At 37.6% G+C, this 24653-nt stretch overlaps 1 protein-coding gene across 3 annotated transcripts in view; it reads right to left on the reverse strand.

Annotated features, from left to right (window-relative positions):
- The window catches only part of KIAA0232, a 65290-nt gene that overhangs the window by 31743 nt on the left and 8894 nt on the right, over positions 1-24653 (reverse strand). For 2 of the 3 annotated variants that reach the window (XM_083860832.1, XM_083860831.1), the window contains exons 2-3: positions 15080-15583; positions 693-830 (exon numbers count right to left, since the gene is read on the reverse strand). In XM_083860832.1, the coding sequence (XP_083716958.1) occupies positions 693-830; positions 15080-15310 (369 nt within the window). In that variant the 5' untranslated portion in view covers positions 15311-15583. Of the gene's footprint in view, positions 1-692; positions 831-11919; positions 12305-15079; positions 15584-24653 lie in introns of those variants that run through there. The other variant, XM_083860833.1, reaches the window with a different exon arrangement.

The following is a 24653-nucleotide window of genomic DNA, read 5'->3' on the forward strand; positions in this document are numbered from 1 at the left end:
ATTTTGCTGTTTGAAAAATCTTCCAGGAGAGTTTCATTTGACTTGTGCTACAGATCATTCTTTCTTTTTTAAACACTGCCTTCAACTGTGTCTCCCTTAGTCCACTTTTCTGCTCAACTACACAGTATCTGCTACCTCTGCTATCTTCCTTCAACCTGCTGCCTTCACCTCTCCTCACCTGCTCTACTCACTGCACTTCACTTCCACTCAGTCATATAATCTAGAAAGTGAACATTTCCTGCTATACATGGCTTTTCATTTAGGAATTCTGGATTACACATGTACACATGTAATCTGCACACACAGAGCAAGATGGCTTTCTGCCCACATATTCCAGTCCTTTCTATTCACACACAACACAAAGTCAACCTAGGATTTTTAGAATTACCTTTATGCAATGCTTTGTGGTCATTTCAACTCAAACTGGTGCATTGCAACTGCCCCTGACAAGAACAGGCAAGGGTTTATGAAAGGAAAGCATGACAGCACATAGTACAGAATCTCTTGTGAAATTAGTCTAACATACATGGTTTTCATAATTTCATAAATAAAAATAAAGAATTCTTGGAGCACTCTTGGTGAACTAGCACTTTAAGATGCTATAAATTAAAATATAAGCATCACAAGCCAAATATATCTAGCAAAATGAAGGACATAAAGCCTTAAGAATTTATTAAACAATCCAAACTTACTTCATCAGAAGCAGAGCGAAGACACTGGACAGCAGCCTGTTTTTTCATTTCCTCTAGTGTTAGATCAGAGCACTTTTTCTTACTCTTTCCCCATTTCTTGTAAGCTCCCTTTTCCCAGCCCAGGAAGATGTCATTCTCCTAAAATCAAATAAAGAAATTACATTATTTAAATACATTTAATATCTCGGTACTATAGCAGAACAGGACTACAAATAAAATACTGTGCAAAATGAAACCAACCCCTTTCTATCTGCTAAAAACTACTTTTTGCCAAATTAAAGATTAGTTTGATTACATAAAACTTGCACTTACTATTCAGAAAAGCACATGCATCTTTCACAGGACATGGAGGCAACTCACACTTCACTGTAATATTTTCCAATTGCAAAGTATATCCACAAAGGCAATTTTATGGCCAACTTATGGTTGAATGTATTACTGTAATTTACACAAACAACGTTAGTTTCACTGATCTCTGAAATAATAAGAATGAAAAGTAAGTAGTTCTGAGTTAAGATCAAACTTAAGAGAAAGTTAAACAAGCCAGAAGAAGAAAATGCAGTGTTAGATCCTGAAGCCTTCAACTCAGTGTTAAAATGAACACCATTACAGCTAGAGATAGCAGTACCTATCATAAAATAAACCTGAACTATTTCAGAAGAAAACTCAAATAACTGAGAAGTGAGGGTGAGTAGATGGGGTTGGCTTCTAAGAGATGGAAGAACAATGATGAACAATAAAACCAAAGTAGAATGCTATCGTATTATATGCAATTATCTGAAGATATGTAGCATCCCTTTTATATGGCTTTGCAGAATTTACAAAATTTATTACCAGACTTGTTTGTTCTGCACTGTCTGCTCACATATATATACATGACTTCCCATATCCATCTCATGAAAGAAATATTTTGGCTATCAGTAAAATAGTCTTTAACATCTTAAAACGTATGCTTGTCTAAAATCATCTTCTTCAGAGAGATCCACAAACATCTGATGCTTTTCAGCCTACCTGTTTCAACCCTTTCAATGTATCTGTTACTGTTTCCAAAGAAAACCAGCCTAAGGCCTACCCTCATTTAAAAGAATTCCTAATTCCCCATGGTTTCAAAACAAAGTAAAAACAAGTTGTCAGTGCAAATAATTGTCCCTGTGCAATCAAAGAACAAGACGGGAAAAAAATGGAGGCCAAGAGAGACCAGTCATCTTCAGAACCAGCCATTTGTGACTTCAATGAAGGAGCACAGCAACTTGCTGGATTTACTGCTTAAAGTCTTATTTGAGCACCAAAACTGGAGAATTACATCTAGTGCCAAAAGAACAAAGAGCTACCACTCACTCTGTTTTTCCTAGCATTTGTGCAAGGTGCCAGTGATTCACTTATAACAAAAAATTTCAACAGGCTACTGTACTGTTATTAGAAGGACTACCAAAATAAATAATAGAAAAAAAAAAAAAGAAAAAAAACCCAGCAAATAGGTTTAAAAGACTGTGCTTATCTACAATTTATTCTAAAAAAATAATTTTAAAATCTTTTCCTAAATTGCAGTTTATATATTTCTTTATACAACAAGGCTGTAGAGCACTCTAACTCTTCCCAATATTAATGTGAAAGAAAACAAACTGATGAAAACCACCTACCCTCCACCAGCTAACAAACAACAAAACCCCTCCAGCTCATTTACATGGGCACAGCTGCAAATAAGTAAATACAGACTCATTTGTGTGGGTGAAAATCCAGGTACACCAGCAAATTTGCACCATGTTAACTTCATTTATTCTGTGGCATGTTCACAAAGACAACATCTGCAGTAGGAAGACATTCCCAAAATGCTATGTATTACTGTTTTTTTCTATGCTAACAAAGGTTTGCTTTGTACTGATACATCACAGCTTTACCAACTGTCAGCAGAGCAGCAAGAACCTTCATGCTCACAGAAATTCATAAAGCATTTAATTCAGTTCTTCACACATGTAATTTGAAAAATATCTGACACTTTTCTACAAATTTTGACAGTTTTCAACTTCTAAAAACTGAAAAATCTCTTTTAAGAGATATGCAACTTTTAATGGGGGAAGTGAAACTAAACAGAATTCTCTCTCAGGCGCCCACCCCAGAGCTGTGGTATCATGGTCTCATCCCTCCTTCCAGAGTGAGTGTTGTTAGTGCACTTTGGGAACAACATTTTTGTTGCTTGTCTTTAAGGATGCAGCAATTGAGGACATAGCTCCGACAGAATTCTTGTTTTCTTTCTACCTCTTTCTACAATATACACTAAAATTTTTTTTAGACACATGGTTTCCAGTCACACCTGGCTGCCAAGTTTAAAACCTGGGTTTGGACTTTTTTTTTCTGGACAAATTCTTAAGTTTTATAGCCTCAGATTTTACAAGACTAGGAAAGATCATGGATTACAGCTGTCCCATGCAAAATTTTGCAGTTTAAAATCCTCATCTAAACTCCAGTATTTATCAGCACTGTATATGTACTTGATATAGCCTACATTACAGCAGATCTTGCACTTTCTGTACACAAATCAAACACCACACTCATAAAACCCCACAAAACAGTGAAGAAAATAAAAAATCCTTAGGCATAATTCTTGTGTATCAGAACCATTCTGGATCAAAGACAAAACTTTTTACAAAGCCCAACATTACAGTAAAATGCCTGAGAAACAAGAAAATGTAATACACTCTAGAGAGTGAGTTTGTCAAACAGTGAGACACAGGATGATTTTATGATGATTAAATCTCAAAAAAAAAAAAAAAAAAAAAAAAAAAAAAAAAAAAAAAAAAAGACAAACAAGCCAGTAGCTCCCAATGGTTTAAATTAGTGAAATTAGTCTCTTAAATTTTTGCCCCTCTCTTTTTCTCTCTGTCTTCAGCAGTCAGGAGCCCATCAGTAGGTTTAGTCCTTAGACTGAAAAGTATCAAGTCCATAACAAACAGGAAAGAAAGCAGCTCAGCAAAACATTCTTTATGCATGAAGACAGGTAAACTACTCCAAGAGGAAAGAATAACCAAGGACTTCTGATCTCTTCACCTACTAGATGCCTTCATTTACCTTGTTTCCTAACAGAACTAGAGATCATAAGACAATGCTCATTTTAACGCAAGAGCTTTACACTGCTCACTGAACTTTCCACAAAAGCAATGCCACTCTGAACTTACAGATTTTAAAAGTGTGCATACACATAGAAGAAAAACCGAAATTTTGCTTACAGAGTTCAAATATTTAAATGAGACTATCATTACCTAAATTTTCAAGAGACGATCATCCAATATTAAAGAGGTATCAACAGAAAGACAATGCCCTCTGGATACTGAAAAAAACCCAAAGTTTGTATATCTAAACTGCTATTTAAACATCTACTCTTCAGAGTCCTACTATCCCCTACCTACTATGTAACTGGATAACTTCATTAGAGATTTTCAATCATGATGACATTGAAAGTACAAAGTTTCCTGACAAGAATAACTAAATAACTATAAATATGGCTAAAAAAAATTGATGAAGTGTCTGTATTCTTCACACCAATGGTGCCTCAAGAAATCCAGTATTTTGAGTGCTTAATTCAATTTTAAATTAAGATATGGGCACAAATTTTATAAAGATTTTGAAATGGTTTATTCTCTTCAACTATGCAAAAGCAGCAATTCCACCACTTCCCTCTGAACTACCAAGAAACTGGAAAAGCAAAAAAAAAAAAAAAGAAGTTTGATAGGGATTCTCCTTTATTTGCTGTAAAGAAATATTTACTATCCATAAAAAACCAAATGTGATACCTTGAGATACAACTGAAATAAAAACATTACAAAGCTCATGGTTCCCATAAATGGCAACATTAGAAATGGAAACATAACCTCTTTTTAAAAAGGAAAATAAAGGGAGACTAGGGGAACTACAAGGCCAGTCAATGTCACCTCTGCACCTGGCAAGGTCATGGCCCAGATCCTCCTGGAAACTGTACTAAAGCACATGGAAAATAAGGAGGTGACTGGTGACAGCCAACATGGCTTCACTGGGAGCAGATCATGCCTGACAAATTTGGTGGCCTTCTGTGACAGGATAATAGCTTTGGTGAGTAAGGGAAGAGTAAATGATGTCTACTATCTGGCCCTGTGCAAAGCTTGTCACATCGTCCTTGCCTCTGGAAAGACATGGATTTGACAGATGGACCACTCACGACCTTTATTTATTATTCAGCACTCAGTGGATAAGGAACTGGTTGGATGGTCACACTCAAAGAGCTGTAGTCAATGGCTTGATGTCCAAGTGAAGGCCAGGGACAATTGTTCCTCTGGGTCTGTTTTGGTACTGATGTTGTTTAACACCTTTCTCAGCGACATGGACAGTGGGATCAATGACACCAAACTGTGTGGGGTGGTTGGCACACTGGAGGGAAGGGATGCCATCTAGAGGGACCTGGACAGGCTTGAGAGGTGGGCCTCTGTGAACTTCATGAAGTTCAACAAGGCCAAGCGCAAGGTACTCCCCCCAAGTTGAGGCAACTCCAAACACAAATCCAGGCTGGGCAGAGAAAGGATCATGAGGAGCCCAGAGAAAAGGACTTAGGGCTGTTGGCTGACAAGAAGTTGAACATGAGCTGGCAATGTGCAGTCACAGCCCAGAAGGACAATTGTATCCTGGGCTGCATCCAAAGCAGTGTGGCCAGCAGGCAAAGGAAGGTGATCCTGGCCCTCTCATGAGACCCCACCCATGAGACTCTCATGAGACTGCACCCCAGGTCTGTTCCCAACACGAGAGGGATATGGACCTGTAGAAGTGAGCCCACAGAAGGGCCACAAGAGGGCTGGAACACTTCTGCTATGAACACAGGCTGACAGAGTTCTCTAGGTTGTTCAGCCTAGAGAGGAGAAGGCTCCAGGGAGACCTTACAGCACCCTCCAGTACAGGAAAGGCCTCACAGGAGAGCTCAGGAGGGACTTCTGACAAGAGCATGGAGTAACAGCACAAGGGAGGATGTCTTTAAACTGAAAGAGGAAAGGTTTAGATCAGATATTAGAAAGAAATTCTTTACTCTGAGGGTTATAAGACACACAAAAGGTTACCCAGAGAAATTGTGGCTGCCCCTTCCCAGAGGGATTCAAGCCCAAGCTGGGGCCAAGGTCATGGGGCTCTGAGCAATCCCTGCCCATGGCAGGGGACTGGGAACTAGGTGGTCTTAAAGATCCCTTCCAAACCAAACCATTCAACGATTCCATTACAAATTATATCCAAAACTGAGTATCACTGCCTCTTGGAGGATTTCACAATTGAGAATTTGGGGAAAATTGCAACAGATCCAAGTGTACTTAACCTTTACTTATTATTCAGCAACGTATAAAGACCTTCAGTGATCTGAAAAAATGCTTCCACTAAACAGAAATTCAGGAAAAATTCTCATAGATTGCTTAAGGCCACAGTGATGGATACCTTTTCATAATTAAATTTATTATAAATAATGAGAAAGGTCTGATGGGCCTGATCAGCTTAGGCATTCCTTACAAGCTGTCTCAGACTGAGACAAAGATAAAGAGATAATACATAGGTGAGACTGTTCAGAAGAAAAACACAAGAACATCGGCTCAAACTCAGCTAATATGCCCCAAAGGAAATGCAGATGAAGAGTACATTTCAGAAAGCAGCGTAAGTTTTCTCTATGGCAAAAAAAAAAACATTGGTAAACACAGAATAGAGAGGACAGGGAAATGTTCTTTAACGTTAGATAGTAAGTCCAAAGCCAGGTGTTTATCAGGAAAAGAATTCATCTTAGGCTTGTGAAAAACCAGGGAACCATCTAGCCACTACAGCCACTGCTTTTGCAGATGTCAAAACCAGAACATTATATCCCTGTGGAACCTGACTGTAAGGGAACAGCTGATAATGTAGCAGATCACAACATGCACTGCTATGACCTCAGGGTATTTGGGACTGATGGCAGGCAGGGAAATTCTACTTATCAAAATTAATCAATCCAAGTATAAAATCCTGTAATCTGAGTTTTTGTCTATTATAAACTTTTTTTTATAATCCTAGCACTTTGAAAGGGCAGTCTATGTAATGTTCACTAATTAGAAGTTACTTCTAGGCTAAAACTAAGGAGAAGAAATTTGTCACACCCACTCCAAAGGATGAGAGAACATGCAAATGCCGCATCTGTTAAAATCTTATGTTTGTTGAGCAGACTGCTTTTAGACTTTTCCCATTAAAGTAAAAGCAGAAAAGAAGAAAATTTAGCGAGGCTATAGCTAGAGCTATAAAGACATCATTTTACTTACATGTCTGACTTAAACTACAGAAAAGAAAGCCAGGAACTCAACAGGAACTGTCACTACAGAGTCAAGGTGTCTGAAAGGGGCATGTCATTACTGGAGAAGTTATTTCATAGCATTTATGGTTGCTTTCTTGGATTTAGAGATAAAGTTGAGTGGCAAGTACCACAGATCACTGCAATCTGATTTCAGAGAATTTCAGGCAGCACACATCCATGCTTGGAGAAATGTGACAGGTGTACTGTCATGCAATGGTCTATACCCGAAGAACACGAAGGAAGTATCTCAGCTATCCACAGAAATGCAAACAGTACAATTGTATCAGCACAGTGATGGCTGCAAAGAAATCCTGGCTGTTAGGAGGACCCACCAACTGGGCACTGGAGCTTCCATCTCTGCTTTGTATTATGTAAGGCTTTGTGAGAATACATTTATAGTCACAACCAAATAAAAAAGGAACGAGCAGCTCAACATGATCACTCACACCAATACAAATGCAGCGGAGAGTGTGGAAATAAAGTTCCTCAGATAAGCCCAGTCCTTGAGAATGAATGCTTTTCCTCTGCACTAACACACGAGCTGAAGCTGACTGCCCTAGAACTCATACAGTTTGCACAAATACAAAACCCCTGTGAGCCGACTGCTGAGCTCTAATCCCTGCCACCACAATTCCCACCCCTAAAATGGAATACAGAATACGAACTCATAGTCCATGATACTCCAAACCTGCCCCATATCTAACAGTCACTGGACAGAGAAATACAGAACAGCTCAGTTACTGCACAATTAACAAGTTAAATGTCAACTAAAAATCAATAAATAAGTTTCCTGAGCAACATGCTTTTACAGTAAAAACATTTCAGCCATCTTTCATTACTTAATTGAAGAGGAATCCATATCCACCTAATTTTTCTCAAAAAACTAACATTGTACACACAAAAAAAATACTTCCCAAAATTTTAATTATATAGCCCTCAGCTATAGTCCCCCCTCCTAGAAAGGAATGGAGGGCAGGACCACAGTTAAGTTTTCCTCTATGAACTTTTAAACTTAGTTATCTGAGCTTTCTGAAAGTGGTTTAACCTTTGTATGAATAAGCTTTATGGGCATATTAGCTTCAAGATATGGTATAATTTTCTAAATATGATTAATTGGTCCTTTCTTCCGTTTACATATTTATGTATGGGAAGAAGAAGGGGGTTATTCCCATTGCTGTAAACATACACATTTGAGTAATCTAAGGATTTCAAATTAGTCATGTAAAAAAGTATAGCTAAAAGTCTGGGTCTCACAGTTCCTCCTCCTACTTATTCTCTTCCTCATACATTAATTCCCACAACTTGAAATTTACGTACTTATTTGGGGTACCAACTAAAACACTATGGCCAGAAAATTTTAAAAATTGTTCCTACAGGACTGTTATACAAATTAATAAGCAGTAACAAATACAAACTAAATGGAAAATGCTTGCATTCAAGAATTTATTTCTACATGTTGCTGGTAAACGTTGAAATTTACTGACACTTGTGTATAGCAGTCACACAGTGTTGTCTTACTGTAGCTGAACCCTGTCCTCATATTGTAGGATGTCCTCATAATGCATTATGAAAAAACGTGTTTGAGTGACCCAAACGTATTTCTTAGGGATGATAAAAGAATAGATGTAATTATACTAGAAGCAGCACTGTTATTTCTGTCAAACAGACATACCAGCCAGATTAACATTTAACACAAGCTTAGTGGAGTGCAGAGGACCAAATCCTCATTTCTCCTCCTCTCTTCAGGTTATGGATGAGACATACAAAAACACAAGACACATACAAAACCCCACATCCTCTTCCCCCCAAAAATATGTATACAAAAAACTAGTATCTACTACTAGAATATAAATCCAGACATCAGGTCCCTCTACTGGGTTAATATGGGATGGCAGGAGAACAAACAGCCCACATGCCACTGGATCTGGGAACGTAGGAAGTGCATCCCAAGTTCGGTCACCAAATGACTTGTCATTAGCACATGCAAGCCAAACATAGACTAAAGCTGGCAATGATATCCCCATCCCAGGGCAGAGGGATAGGCCAAAATCATTTATGGACTTAAAACCACAAGGTAAAGCCCTAAAATATATCACATGTGGGCTGAGGTGTCTCTTCCGCTGCTCTCTTCTCTTAATACAAATACATTTTTGACTTTAAATATGTAAGTGAAAATCATGAAAAAGCAAGAATAAAAACTATGATCAGAGTCAGGAGAAGTGTAACTACCATTCTGAAGACTTTTTAAGCCTCCATATAAAAGTTACCTGAATGGAACTACTTCAAATCAATCTACAAATAATTAGTCTTCCAGCAAAAAAAGCCTCCCTGTTAAAAATTGAAAAACCAAAAGCAAAAATCTCAACCTGGTCAGGGAAGTACATAGTTTGCAGTGCAATAGCCAATTAATTCTGAGAGTTTGAAAAATAAAATCTTTTTAAAAAAATAAAAAGGATTTTTACTTTTGAGGTTCAGAAAAAAACTGTTAACTTCCAAAAATGAGTTGAAAGAAGCAGATCAAAAGCAACAGAAGACACTTTACGGAAAGTATGCATAACAAATGCATTTCAATCTTCCTACTGCAGGACCAAAGGCTTACAAACAAAGCCTTTATCTCGCAGAGTGTCTAGCTGTTGGGGTTAGGTTTTGGGGTTTTTTAAACAAAGGCTCTATCCCTTCAAAAGGGAGAACAGTCTAGAGGAACAAGCCTACAGCTCTAAACCATAAATCTGTTACATTCAAAATCAGCTAGGCTTACAAATAGAATGTGAAAGATACAACATAGAACACTGATTTTAATACTGTATAAAGGAAGATCAATGAAATAGTGTTTCATACAAAGTATATTTTAAGGCAATGCCTTCTGCTTCACACAGATTATACTATCTTAATGCAGTATTTACTGTATCACAAATTGGTTTGAGAACACGTGCATCTATAAATATATTTTTAATTAGAATTTAAACAACAATCAAATCTTAAAAGTACCAAGTTAGTTTGCCACTAGGAAACTAAGAACAAGGTATTCTGATTAAAAATCAGTCTAGTGTGAAGTCAAAAGGCAGGCTCACAATGTTCAGATCTCCATCAACAGCAATTCTGTGGGTACCCACAAGTTAAAAACTTGACAGCAATTTCATTATTTTCTGCTTAATTTATTCCAAAGTAAGTAAATTCAGTAATAAAATGCAAATTACAAAAGCATGTATACTTGGTAGAAACATTCTGCCCTTTACTTATATTAAATGGTCTGTAAATCCACCCAAATTTTATGAGGTTTCCTTAGTGGACCGAAAGTGACTAAAATGCCATTTATCTCAGCACAAGATACCAGTGATTTCCAAGCATTTTGAAGAGACCATTGACAGGTCTCAAATCTTAAAAAAAACCCAAACCAAATTGAACCAAATAAGCCCCCTAACACAACTAAATAATGAATATCTTATACAGCATGGTTCAAGAAACTTCTTTAGTAATCTTTTAGGCCATGTAGACATCTAATATATGTGTAACCCAATTTGAGAATTGTTCTCTAGAAAGACTGCATAGAAAAAAAAGGGGCACATATACCACTGAAATCCTTACTTGCCTTCTGATATGACAAACCTCAACTAGCCACAAAACCCCTAAAACTATTTCTATGAACTGTATCACAGGAATCAAGGAAAACGAGCAAACCCAATTCATACCATCTTTGTATTTTCTATTCCATCACTCAATACTGGGGAAAAAAAAAATCCCTAAGAGTTTCCTACTTCCACCCACTTAAACCTTCCCACCAGCAATATCATTGCTGCCAAAAAAACTTGAGGGGAGAGGGAAATTAAAAAAAGAAAAAAGAGTATACAGTAAGAATGAAGGACTTCCTATGAACTTTTACATCTTGAGCTCTTAGACTCACTTCCAAAAGTAGCAAGTATGCTTGGATAAGAATTGTGCTCTAGCTGCCAACAATAACTAAGTTACCTTCAGTACTTGGATATTTAAAAACCAACCAACCATGCATTTAAAATGTGTATATTTAGAGAATTATCAGCAATTTGTGATAGGTATGTATAACACATGTATAACCACAGCAGTCCTGAAGACCCTGCCTGGTACCACAGCACAATTCATCATAAACAAGATTCCTTTCTTGGAAGTTCTCTCTTCCTTTGAAATACAGCTGGGCAAAACATACTGGCTTATAAATTTTCCCAATATTTTAATAGCTATTTCAGTTTAAGCCAATAAGCCAAAATAGGAACTGCAAACATTCCAGTAAATTTTGGTTGCAGTGTGTTAGGGTTTTACTTTCACCTGTTTTCTGTGCTTGCAAAAATCTGCTACGAATTCTCTGGAAACTCATGACTTACCAATCTAACATTTTGTGATACTGAGCCTGAATCCATATAATGATACCCAACACAGACCATTCTAATTGGGCAAGGCATAGAAGTAACAAACCCAAACAAAACACAAAAACCCCACCCTCACATACATTAAAAAAGGGGGAATGAAAACCAGCACACACCCCCCACCACACACACACATCCTCAGTCTTATCTTCTATCCAGACATCCAACTAGCTCACTGTACAAAAACAGATAACATTGGAGAAAGCCACACAAATCTGCCACACAAATCAGAGGAACACTGGAGAAACCCACAGAAGACTGCATCAGAATCAAGATCAAAACCCATATATTAAATATTACTAACAGAGCAGAAGGGAACATACTGCTTCTTCTCAAAAATAAGCCTGAAAATCTAATCAAGACTCTCATATTCTTTCAAAATTCTTATTTTAACTGTAAGCAGAAATAACTGATAATGTGACAACAGTGATATCTTAAATAGCTATGTATGCCCAGTAAGGTTGGGAATGGGGTTTTTTTACTTATTTTTGACACTAAATCTTTTTGTACTTACCTGACAGAACCTCAGTGCAGACTTCAGAGTTCCATTTCCCTGCTACACTTGATGACACCAGAACACTAAAAAGAAAGCACTGAAGGAGGCTCCCTGAAGCAACTAAAACAATGCTAATGATACCATCAACATTCTGAGGTGGAAAGATTTTAATGATCATCTTAGCTTCAGTCTGTAACATTTCTAATGAAGATGACACTATCCATAAGATTAGGACTTCCTAAATTAGTCTTCCTCACTCCCACCCCCCAAAAAAGCAAACGGCAATGGATTGTTCCTATGCATAACCCCACTGTAAGACCACACATTCCTTGTAACCTGCTCTAAACAGAAGTCACTGCTGTATTTTGAGGAAAAAGGGATGGCTACTCACTATCACCAGAAACAATAGTTCTAAAAGCAAATAATCACAGAATCACGATAGAGCTCAGGCTGGAAGGGACGTGGTCTACGCTTCCAAGGGAAGAGGAGACTAGACAAGACTATCTAGCACCCTACTGCATCTCAAAAACCTCCAGCAACAGGGATTCTATCACATTCCTGAGGAGGTTGTTCCAGTGAATGACTGTTCTCACTACAAGAAAAAAGAAAAAGAAAAAAATTCTCATAACAAGATGAAACTGCTCCCAGTGCAACATGTACCCACTGTCCCAGTCTTCTCCGTGTGAATAGAGTCCTTCAGTCCTTTTTGTAGCTGTCCTCTAAGTTGGAGAGAAATCATTGCAATAAGCCCACTACTGAGAATAGTTCTTTCTGTGGAAATTCTCTTATCTTATTAAGAAAGGAATTAAAGGAACTGGGAGAAAAAATTCCTGAGATGCAAAGGGCCAAATCTTCAATGGGAATTAATCTGGGTTAAAGACACTATGTAACTCTATGTATTTTACTCCTAAATTACTTCTCATGTAGGTATTTAATTCCTGTTCACTTCTTTGACTCCTATTTGTAAACAACACTAGTATATGTTTTTCCCCTTTGTCTTAACATTGTACCCATCACCAAAACTGGACTGGAATTGCTTGTATGTAAATACATGTTTTAGAGTAAAGATTTTCTTGTTCTGAGTAACTTCACTAAACTGAAACTAATTTAAAATGTCAGGCAATAAGAAGAACCAGTAAGAAATAACTAAACTAAAAATAAATTTTAAATTAATAATAAATAACAAAACAGATGCGTTTAAAGATTTCCTTAACTTTCTATGAAAGAAATTTGTACTTGCAGGCTTTACAGACTAAGCTATTTGAAGAAGGAATTAGGGAGCAGTGTGTTTTGTAACAGGTGCATCTAATCACCTGTAATTACTACAGAATACAATCTCAAAATGAAATTGATATTAGGTCCCAAAACTTAGGAAACGGTTATTTGAAGTAGGGTGAACTGCAGTAAAAGTATATTATAAACAGGACCAAGTTGGAGGAGGTAGGAAAAAGAATCTTGCAGCTTCAAAGCCCAATGCTGTTCAGAACACATCCTGTACATCGGTAGCACAGCACCCGCTCAGCAACACAGGTTTTGGCTACTCTCTCAGCATGTGGTATTCTTCTCCTTTGGCTCATTAGGTTCAGATAATCAACTTGGAAAAAGAACAGACACATTCCTTAAAGCTCTGTTATCAAACTCACAAAGGATCCAGTTAAGGTATCAAAATGAGAAATAAACTGAATGAGATTTTCATAATATAGTTACCCTGCTTCTTGCAAAGCCTGATAAAAAGAAAACTAATTTTGGCACTTCAGTAATTTGAAATATCACAGTAGCAACTTCAAAGTTATGACTGTGGTCTGAAAAGAAACATGTCTTCATTTCCCCCAAGGCCACTGGCCTATCTCTAAAGCTCCTCAAGTTCTCATGTGGTTTCAATTGGTTTTGTTTTTAATGTCCTCATCCCACACGCTCCTTTCACACAGGTTTTGGAACCTTTTTCTGCTCCCCTCTAATATACAGCTATTCATGTCTGACCAAGACCTACACGTTAAGGTACATTCCAGAAAGTGCTTACACAAGGTTTTTTAAATTATTATTATTATTAATCATGGGGTTGTTGCTGATGTCACCTACTGCTGCCAGATACACTTTTGAACAAAAAAACTTACACAGATACAAGTTTTCTGGTTTGCACAAGGGAAGCATGAAGGCTTTTATGCACAGTAATGGCTGCTAAGAGCTCAAAAACTGGCAGCATCTGACATGAATTTTTTGTGCCTCAGTTACACTTACATCTATCTCATAGTGGCCTGCTCTACTCTTGCTGGATTTTTAAAAAGATAAAGTAGGTGACAATGGAAGTTCTGAAGCAGTTAGATAGCAATGTTTGAAGTATAACCAAAACAAAAGTAATGAAAAAGGACTAATAATTAACCTATCAAATAACAGATTATTTGCTTTCCTTCCTTCCCACTGTCACCACAGCCACCTCCAAAGACGTCTATGTTTAACAGCATCATCAGCCTTTTCTGAAAGCACTGTGATTTCCCGGAGTCCTGAATTCGTAAAACTCCACTATTAAAAGTATTTCCATATAGATTCATGATGCAGAGAAAAAAAAAAAAAAAAAAAAAAAAAAAAAAAGCTATCAAGACTGAACAATATGTTTTAGGGTCACAACTCTCTTGCATGCTTTTTATCAGCATTAATATTATTTTAGAAGAGATGAATAATGTATGTAAAATAATGTATTTCAAATACTTGAACACTAAAATAATTTTGGGGGGTGTTTATTCTTTACTGACAATAGCACAATATGAAATCCATGAGAAGTGATGGAGGGGGTGGGGGAGGGGAGGTCTACAAACTACTGTGGAGCTGGGCAATTGGACAAGTTTACAAGAATTACATTTGTGTACTACTACTAAATGAAGCTTATAATCACAAGGAGTGATGGTCTCCATTTAGGACACAGATATTCCAATGTTAACAATTCTGATATCAATTTTAGCCATGTGAAAAGGTTGTTTAATGTAGTTGCCCATACAGCAACCTAACTACTGTAATCTCAGTTCACCCATCAAATCTGACTCCTGTGTGGTTTATACCCTCCTTCCACCCACACACTTAAAGACAACCATCCCCCAGCTGAGGCATACCCAGGTATAATACACAAAACATAACTGGTACAAAAACTCACTTTCACTGGACAACATCTAAAATATGTAAATACCTGTTCCTGCAGGTCGTAGTCATAGCTATCATGCAGCAGAAGACTGAGGACATACCGAGTATAAATCATGGCATCAATGCCACACTTCTCTAGCTCTTGTCCCAGCCAGGTCTGCACTGGACCCAAAGCATGTAGCAGAGACATTTCAGAAACAGCTACAGGGCCTGGATAAGAGCTTGAGGAGCTTTCAGATGGCAAACCATCCACAACAACTGTACAGATAGGGCGCATGAATCTAGGTGGTTGGCATCCTTATAACGTGAAGCATTTTCTGTAGTTGATTTTCCGTCGATATCTGGAGGTGATTTTCACTCCAGTAAATAGGAGAGAGGCTTGACTTCTAGGACAATCATTTATATTTCCTGGCTGTTAGCCGACTAGAGACGAACATCACTCTTCAGGCATGACCAGTGAATAAACTAAATCCTAATAGCAAACACATATGTAGATGTGTTTTTCTACCTTAATTTCACATTGAGGCCAGATGCAAGTCCCCAGCAGGACCTATAAAGAGGAAAAAATGATAAGTTGTGACAATATGTATCCATACATGAATAATATTAAACAGTGAAAAAAAAGCACCCAAAGTAGAAAGCAGTCATTTACATACTGCTTACTCCAAACATATTGTACATCTATTCAGTGTCATTTTGAAGAGTGACAGGAATTATTACAAGTTTAAAGGTGACTTTTAGAAAAGGTACTTTTTACTGTAGGAAGAGAGACTCTTTCATCAAAGACTTCACAATTCATCTGTCGATTGAAATATATATCTGACCTAGCTTTATGGCAAAGTTGAGATTTTATTACTTTCACTATCAGCTGAAAAAACCCCACTTCCATTAAAAAAAAAATCTGTTAGTTTGAATAAAGACTGCATATTTTGCATCACTAGAAGACAATATAATCCTACTGCTTTGCAGAGATACCCATTTCTGGAATAGAAGTGTTTTGTTTATAAAACACTGAATTAATGAAATTCATCAGATCAGGAGTTTCATAAATCCTACTACTAAATAGTTCCTACTACCTTCAGGTTCAGGTTTTTTGGTGGTGGTGGGTTTTGGTTTGTTTTTTCTTAGTTTCGATTATTTGCCTTGTTCCAGGACAGTAAAGCATTTTATCATTCAAAATGTGTCCTTATGAAAACGTAAATCCCTGGAATAACTTCAAAAAATCTGAGCACAACGTAATTTAGCTGTGCCAAAAATTAACATTTAACCCTCTTTACACAAAGCATACACCTGTCCTACCTGAGAGCTTAAACTCTAAACCATGTCCTAAAATAGCCAAACTATCCTAAGACTTATACGACTCACAATCACAAATCAATCTTGATAAGCAAGGGGCAGAAGGTGCAAGCACCACACATGTCAGCATTCTGCTCTCAAATGCAGAAAATGTCAGCCCAAAAAAGGCATTTTTGGATTGGTCTACTTATCAACCACACGCCTTCTTTCTCCTCTCCAGCTTCTTAGCATGAGAAAACAAAGCTCAAATCCAAGCAGGAAATATCCCTTCACTGAAAGGAAACAAAATAGACTCAAGTGACTAAGCAAAATCTACTGTTTCGTTTCAACCCCAGTGCAAGATAACGAGCACACAACAGACATCACCTAATACAACTATCTGAACTAGATATTGGGGGCAGCATTTCATGTGGGCAGCATGTGTTTTGTGGCCAAACAAAACTGAAAGTTGATACATGTCAACACAACAAAAGATGATCGTTTCTAGGAGCCTTATTTACGCCACCACTCAGGTACAACTGTATATTCCAGATTTTTCTGAGTCAATTGTAACATTACCAAAAAGAAACCCATTATGATCAGTTGCTACTGAGTTCATGAAACCCCTTCCCTCTCCTAAAGTGACCTTACTGCTCTGGTTGCAGTGTTAATTTTGAGAAAGGGGATAACACAACATTACTCAATCTTGCTCAGCAACATGTTTCAATTAATCAGAATCTTTTAAGAAAGCACAAATAACAGCAGGTAGAAACATGCTGCAAGGCACTGGAGGTTACTGCTTCATCACATAATTAGAGAATAGAAAGTATAAGGAAAGTCTAGTATTGTGACCCAAGGTAGTCCAAATCCAAGAGCCACAGGTTCAAACTCTTCTCTTATTAAGTCCCTACTATCTTAACTGTTGAAGAACAACATTCCAGAAAATCTGTTTAGTCCTGTTGGCTTGCCACAGCACAGCATGTGATGAATGCTCTCCCCAGGTCAATGCCACAGTCCTTGTCAGCCCCCCAAATCCTGTATTTCATAGATACAGGGAAGCTGACACTCTTAATTGATCTTTTGCGAGACATGATGCAGAACTACCTCAAAGTTCAAGGAAATGGGAGCCTCAATCCATCTCACTGCTACCAGTTTGATGCCAGAGCTAGCAAAAGATGCTCAGAGCCTGGAAGGTCAGCAGGAGAGCACCTGAGGAGCACCATAAAGGAACTTCTGCCACTCCAGCCAGTCAGTGGGTTCTACTGGGAGCCCAGCTAAATGCTCCTATGGAGCTACACATAGCAAAGACAGTAAAAAAAAAAAATGTAGTTAAAGACATGCATGTGCCTGCATGGCTATCATCTTACTGGCATCACTAAGACATGGTGGGATGATTCCTATGACTGGAGTGTTGGAATGGAAGGATACACAGTGTTTAGGAAGGACAGGCATGGGAGACAAGGAGGGGATGTCACCCTCTATGTCAGTGATTGCCTGGAGTGCATGGAGCTCTACCTCAGAATGAAAAGGAGCCAAGTGAAGGGTTATGGGTCAGGACAAAAGGGAGGGCAGGGACAGGTCATGTTATACAGGCTCCCCGCTCAGGCAGGCCGAGCTACGAAGTCTTCAGACAGATAGAAGCAGCCTCACATCCACAAGCCCTGGTCCTCATGGGGGATTTCAATCATCCCCACATCTGTTAGAGAGACAACACAGCAGAGCGTAAGAAATCCAGGACCAGGAGGTGCCTGGAATGTGATGATGGTGATAACCCTCCTTCCCCAAGTTAGAGAAGCCAACAAGGAGAGGTGCTATCCTGGGTCTCCCTCTCACAAAAAATGTTGGGGCTGCTGGGGAATGTGAAGCTCAAGGGCAGCCTAGGCTGCAGTGACCATGAAATGGTGGAGTTCAAGATCCTCAGGGCAGCAAGGGTGCACAGCAAGCTCACTGTGCTGGACTTCAGGAGAGCACAGTTTGGCCTTCTCAGGGATCTGCTTGGTAGAGGGGCCCAAGAAAACTGGTGAATATTCAAGGATCACCTCCTCCAGGCTCAGGAGTGATGTATGCCTACCAAAGGAAGGCAGGCAAAACACCACCCATCTGCATGGTTGAACAAGGAACTCCTGGACAAACACAAGGAGAAAAATGAAGCCTACAGAGGGTGGAAGCAAGGACAGGTAGCTTGGAAGGAATACAGAGAAATTGTCCAAGCAGACAGGAATCATGTTAGGAAAGCTAAAGCTGTGATAGCATTAAATCTGGCCAAGCCCATCAAGATTGATGAAGCTTCTATACAAGAAAAAGCTTCTATAGGTACATCAATGATAAAAGGGCCCTTCTCCCAAAGGAGACCCAGGACACAGACAAGGCTGAACCACTGTACTTTTTTAATGACTTCTTCATCCTGGGCTTCACCAGCAAGTGCTCCAGACACACTGCCCCACTCATTGGAGGCAAATGTGGGGACTGGGATAATGAAGAACTGCCCACTGCAGCACAAGGTCAGATTTGTCACCATCTAAGGAATCTGAAGGTACATGAGTCCATGGAACCTGATGAAATGCATCCCCAGGTACTGAGGGAACTTAAAAGGTGCTTGGAACAAAAATGGGGACAGACTTTTATGAGGGTCTGTAGTGACAGGGTTTTAAACTATAAACTGGTACATTTAGATTGGACATTAGGAAGATATTTTTTACATTGAAGGGGTGAGACACTGAACAACATGTCCAGAGAAGTTGTGCATGATCTATTCCAAGTATCCAAAGTCAGGATGGGAAGGGCTTTGAGCAACCTTATCTAATGAAGGATGTCCCTGCCCAGAGAAGTTCGCGTTGATGATCCAGAAAGATTCCTTTCAACTCAAACCATTCTGATTCTATACAACAAAGCTTCTGGATACTGAGTCACTTCAATCAAAACTTTGACACATTGCTCTGCTTCTTAGCTAAACCTAGCAAGGACTGAGGTTATGATTTAGCTTTTCCCTGAGTGAGATGAAAATGGGGTCTCTCTTTTCTATCTTAACATTTATTTGAGAAATTCAGTTCTTGAGAGACCTAGGCTGACAAAATCTGATTGACTTCAGCTGACCAGTTAAATGTGTCTTGCTTTCATTAGATGGGGAGGAGAGGGAAAAGATAGCAAGAGAGACAGATTATAAGAGGAATTATGACATCAGACAATTTTTTTTAATGTTTTGCACTCCAGCTTTTTTGAACATAATATTCTATTACCTCTTTTAACATTCAGTTACATTATATAAAACCTGGAAATCTAAACCAATTTATTGAATATTATTTAAGAGTTCTCAATTGACTCTCAAGCACTTTGTTGCACAGGTGGTCTTAAACATTTCCATTATGTTTTAGAATTAACAAAATTTCATACAGAGTATTTTTCCATCCCAGTACTAGAGAGACTTTCCACATCAAATTAATAAGTCACTCAAAGAGCAAACATTTCTGCTGATAGATGTGAAGCTTGATTTTAGAGATAACACTTTCTGACAAGTAAGTTATTATCCCTCTTAAATCTATTTCACACTGTCTCACTAAAAATAATTTTTCCATCCTCACAAGGCCAGGGCTAATATGAACAGAGGGAGCACATTACAGCCTAAATAATTAGTGGAAGGCTAGTTGTTTTAACTAAGTCTGAAAGAATTCTCCATTTCCAGCTATAAAATATGACAGATGGACATGCCTTGTAACAAAGATTACCAAATGAAAATTTAAACATCTGTATCAATACTTTGTGAAAACTACTTTTTATTTACAAAATAAAAAAGTGTGTTGAAACTATTTCAAAATAATTTCTTCTTACTCCACTTCTTAGTATATTTTTTCCTTTTAAGTAACCTTCAGTTTTTGCAATACTAATCAATGACCTTAACAAGGTCACACCAGATGAACTGTCAGCAGCTTAACCACTAGAGGCACAAGAGCCAATTTAGGAAGCGTCTTCTAAAGGAGTGAGAACACAATACCGTATAAACACTCCAATTTTTCAACTTAGGCTGTCTCAGAATACGTGTATTTCTCAAAATTCTATTCAGTGTGATAGACACTAAATACTTTTCTGATCTACAATACACACCAGAAGAAAATAACTAAGCCTTAGTCTCTTGAGATCCAGATATGGCAAAGCAACAATTTTAAATAACCTATAGCAAGCAACAGAAAGGAGGATCAATAATACAGAAAGTGATGCTGGAGCTCTCCAGATTTGTCCTCTACAACATAGTTGCTTTTCCATGGTAAATAACCTCATTTGAAGACTAAGTAATCTAGTCTTCCCTGTAAAATAACTGTAATATGGGTACTGTCATACAACAAATACACAGAACATTTTTTTTTTAAGTGTCCTGGTACTACAGTAATGAAAATAACACAAACAAGCACACCAAGAAAGTGCTAATGTACAGCTTATCAACAGAAATATTAACTAAAATTCATGGCAAGCTAAACCACAAAACCTAGTGAATTAATCTAAGGTAACCTAATGTCTATTAATGAGCATCAAGAGGCCTGTGAAAATGGTGTATCCATGCAGCAAGGTCCTAAAACAACATTTTTTGTAAATTAAAAAACCCCAAAACAATACAATAATTTAACAATCTTTCAAGTTTTCTTAAATATCAACTTTAAAAACAGTAGAAGATATTGGAATAAGAGAGTAAAAACTATACCCCTTACAATTCTCCTAACAGGTAAACAAAAGGTCCACAGACAATCTCTTGGAGATCGTAAAACTTGAAAAGGAAGCAAAATGTCTGCAGGCTTAAATTCACTACACTGGGCTATATACCATCACTAGGAAAAAAAAAAAAAAAAAGTTACTGGATTACATATTGAAAGAAGTTGATAACCAATATGATGTTTATTTGCATAATCTGCAAGTGAGTCTCTAAAAACTCAAATTTACTCTTTACACATTTTGACACATTACTACAGAGAAGCCAATCTCTTGGATAATCTATAGATGCTACTTTTCCCTCCTTCAGTTCCCAAAAGAGAAAACATCTGTGTTTCCAGTGTTTTGTGCTGCCTACTGCTGCATGTTAACAATTAGGCCAAACACATTCTCACACAATGGTTAAGTCAAAACTGCTGTTTTAACAAAGTTTCCTTTATTATTCTTTGAAATACAGCAGTGCATTACACAGTTTAAATTAACAGCTCTCATTTCATTTTTTTCTCTGCTTTGACAGTGTATGACATTTATCCAATGAACAGAGAAAAAAAAAAAAAGATTATATGTATATACGTTTTAAAAAAATGTTAATAGAAGTGTCCACATTTTTTAATCACCATAATGTTTTTCAAACTAATGTTTTGTTTCCCAGAAAGTTTTATTAAAAGCAACCAATATGTTATCTCTCTGGCAACTACAGGAAGGAAAAAAATGTGGAAATCCTACTCAGTATTAAAAAAAGTAAAAATTTTGGTCAACAACATACTAAAATCACATACACAGTGCAGTTAATTTTAGTTCCCTTTAGAAAACTGATAGTCAAAAGTATGACCACATTGTATGATGGCAACAGAATTCCAAATTGTTCTTATTTACTCTGATATTTTTTTTGTTGTTTCTTTCCACGAAAACGCTGAACAAATCCTTAACAGGCAAGCCAAGCAGCTACACACTGGGAAAGGCACTGTCAAAGCCCAAAACCAAAGCCTATTTAAAGTCTAGCAAACAATGGAATCTGTGTGCTTAATAAATTTCACATTGTATTTAAAAGACATGGGAATTCAGAAGTAAGAGAAGTTGTTATTTTTTAACCACATTCCTTGATAATCTAAGAAATTTGGCTGTGTAGTCTTCAGAGCAGGGACAGCTTTTTTTATGGTGATGTTTGATGTTATTGCACAACTAACAGCAAGAGCAGCAGCTTGATTCATGACCAAGGCACTGAAACACTACAGAAATATTGTCCTGCCACGAGAAACGGAGATCAAACACCTTGCTGGAATCACAGCACTAAAAGTGGTCAGAAGCATAAAAACAGCTCTGTGAATCAACTTTAGATATACACAGAACCATCTTTTTAAAAGAAGCATTACCAAGAAGTGCAAAAGTGATACAGTCTTATTTCTAATGGGTTTATGTTTTATAGGGCACTGATGTCTAACGAGGCTGGGTTTATGGTTCTAGGGTAGTTCAAGTCAAAGAACCCATAGAGGAAACAGAAACCAGTGTGTGGGTGTTACTGCAGGATTCTTTTTCCTTGCAAATCTGCAATCTTATTATCATAACACTTATCCAAATGAAAATCTGAAGCTGCTAATCCTGTATAAAAGCTTAATGGAATTACTCAAAGGATTCAAGAGCTACCATGTAAGCCTCAGTTAGTTAGGTTAGCAAGGAAAAAGAACAGATATAATCAAGATGACACCAGGGGAAGTCACCAGCACAGTTCTGAAGGATTCTGTTCTGGGACCTTCATTACCTGATAAATTCCTAAGTGGCCTGGAAGATGAGATGGGTGACACAGTTTAGAAGCTACCAAAGGACAGCAAGTGATCAAGGATAGTGACTAGAGAGCAAATGAAAAAATACAGAAGGACATTATGAAACTGGACTGGGCCATAAAAAGGTAATCAAAATTCAGCACAGGCAAACTTGAAATGAGGCATAGGGACAATAACCACCTGATGCTATTCATGCATAAATCATTGAGTTGTGAGCTACTAATCCATGTCTCTTCATGGATAGATTCTGACTGTTCAACATTTGGTTTCTGTTACTAGAAAGTATTAATGAGTTAGTAAGATCTACATACAAAACAAGGAATTCTACAATCTAATAGATTCTACAATCTAGTAGAATTCCTTGTGAAAGATATCAAAGATTAAAAAAAAAAAAACAACAAAACAAAACCAAACTAGATGGCCTTCAATGGAATTGAGTAAGAGAGATGTCTTGAGAATTTTCAACTAGACAAACCATATCAGGGTCAGGAAATCCCCTAGGCTGAAAATAGAGTATGGCTGAGGGAGTATTTAGGAAAGGTATCACTCTCCCTGTTCTTTTTTTGTCCGTAAGTGCTCCTTTAGAGATGATATTGCAGACAAGTACAGGGTTTGTCAAAGCCTTTGTCTGAACCAGTACAGCTGTTCTCATAAAACATTTATGTTTACCATCATACAAGAGCAACACTTCAAAAACAGTTGCTGGAGGAGTGCAACAAGCTGATCCACTCACAAGGTTGCACATTATTAACACACACGAACTTTGTTAGAAGATGTCAAAACATCAGTCCTGTCAGGAGAAAAACCTGAGCTATGGGAAGCAACTGTTAATGGACGGCAGAATTAGCAGGTGAGAGAGACACTTGCACTAGGGGGTTGGTTGCATATGAAAGACCCCAAATTCTTGGCATCTGTATTCTTCACTTCTGAAAAATAAATATGTATGTAAGCTGGAAAATGTAAAACTTTTAAGCTAAGAAAAAAAGGCAAGACAGAAAGGGGAAAAGCATGACCTAACAATAAAACCTGCAAACACTGTGTACACCCCAAAACTTTATCATTTCAGAGAATTGCAAGGTTTGAATGTGCCTTCATAAACAAGACTCTTTTGGAAAAGTTCTCATTACGTACAACAGGCTTGTAAAGAATGATCTCTGCAGAGTGGAAACTTATGAAGTGGTCCTTCAGTATATCTAATATGCCTTAAAAAATTCATTAATAAGCCTAATAGCTGGCAAGTTTTGCAGATCATGGGTCAGTGGGAGTCTTGATAATTTGGGAAGCAAATTTTATCTTCAAGATGGAAATGTTTTTATTTCATAGCATCGCTCAAAAAACTATTTCAGGAGGTCAACTCAGTATTAAAGCGGCATTAAAAAAAACCAAAAAGCAAGCACTTCATAATGCAGCACATAGATACCACTTGTATTTCAATAAACAGAATGAAGCTCAGAGCATTTCTGACAAAAAAACCCCAATATGACGAAACAATCTCTGGTACCACAGATTATGCAATTGCATCAGAGAAGTTTAAGTGCAGCACGTCTGTAACCTGCAACCACCTCAAACCAAAGAATTATATCTCCAAATATGTTGCTATTTAAGAAGGATTTAAAAGTGTTAAAAATACTGATTGATCAGATTTAAGAAATGGGAAGATATCTGTAAATTGCCTGAATCTAGGCAAGTGAAATGCTGCCTCACTATTATCAAATGCTCAGCTGCCATTAATGACAGCAACTATTACATTATTTAAAAATTTGTCCAAAGGGTTACCCAGCTGCCAACAGAGTACTAATAAGTCCATCTGATCCTTAAAAAACAACAAACTTAAACTGACATGAAAAACATTTTTCCAATTTAGTTTAC

The sequence above is a fragment of the Zosterops lateralis genome, assembly GCF_965231275.1.
Source record: "Zosterops lateralis genome assembly, chromosome: 5".
Classification (NCBI taxonomy): Eukaryota; Metazoa; Chordata; class Aves; order Passeriformes; family Zosteropidae; genus Zosterops; species Zosterops lateralis.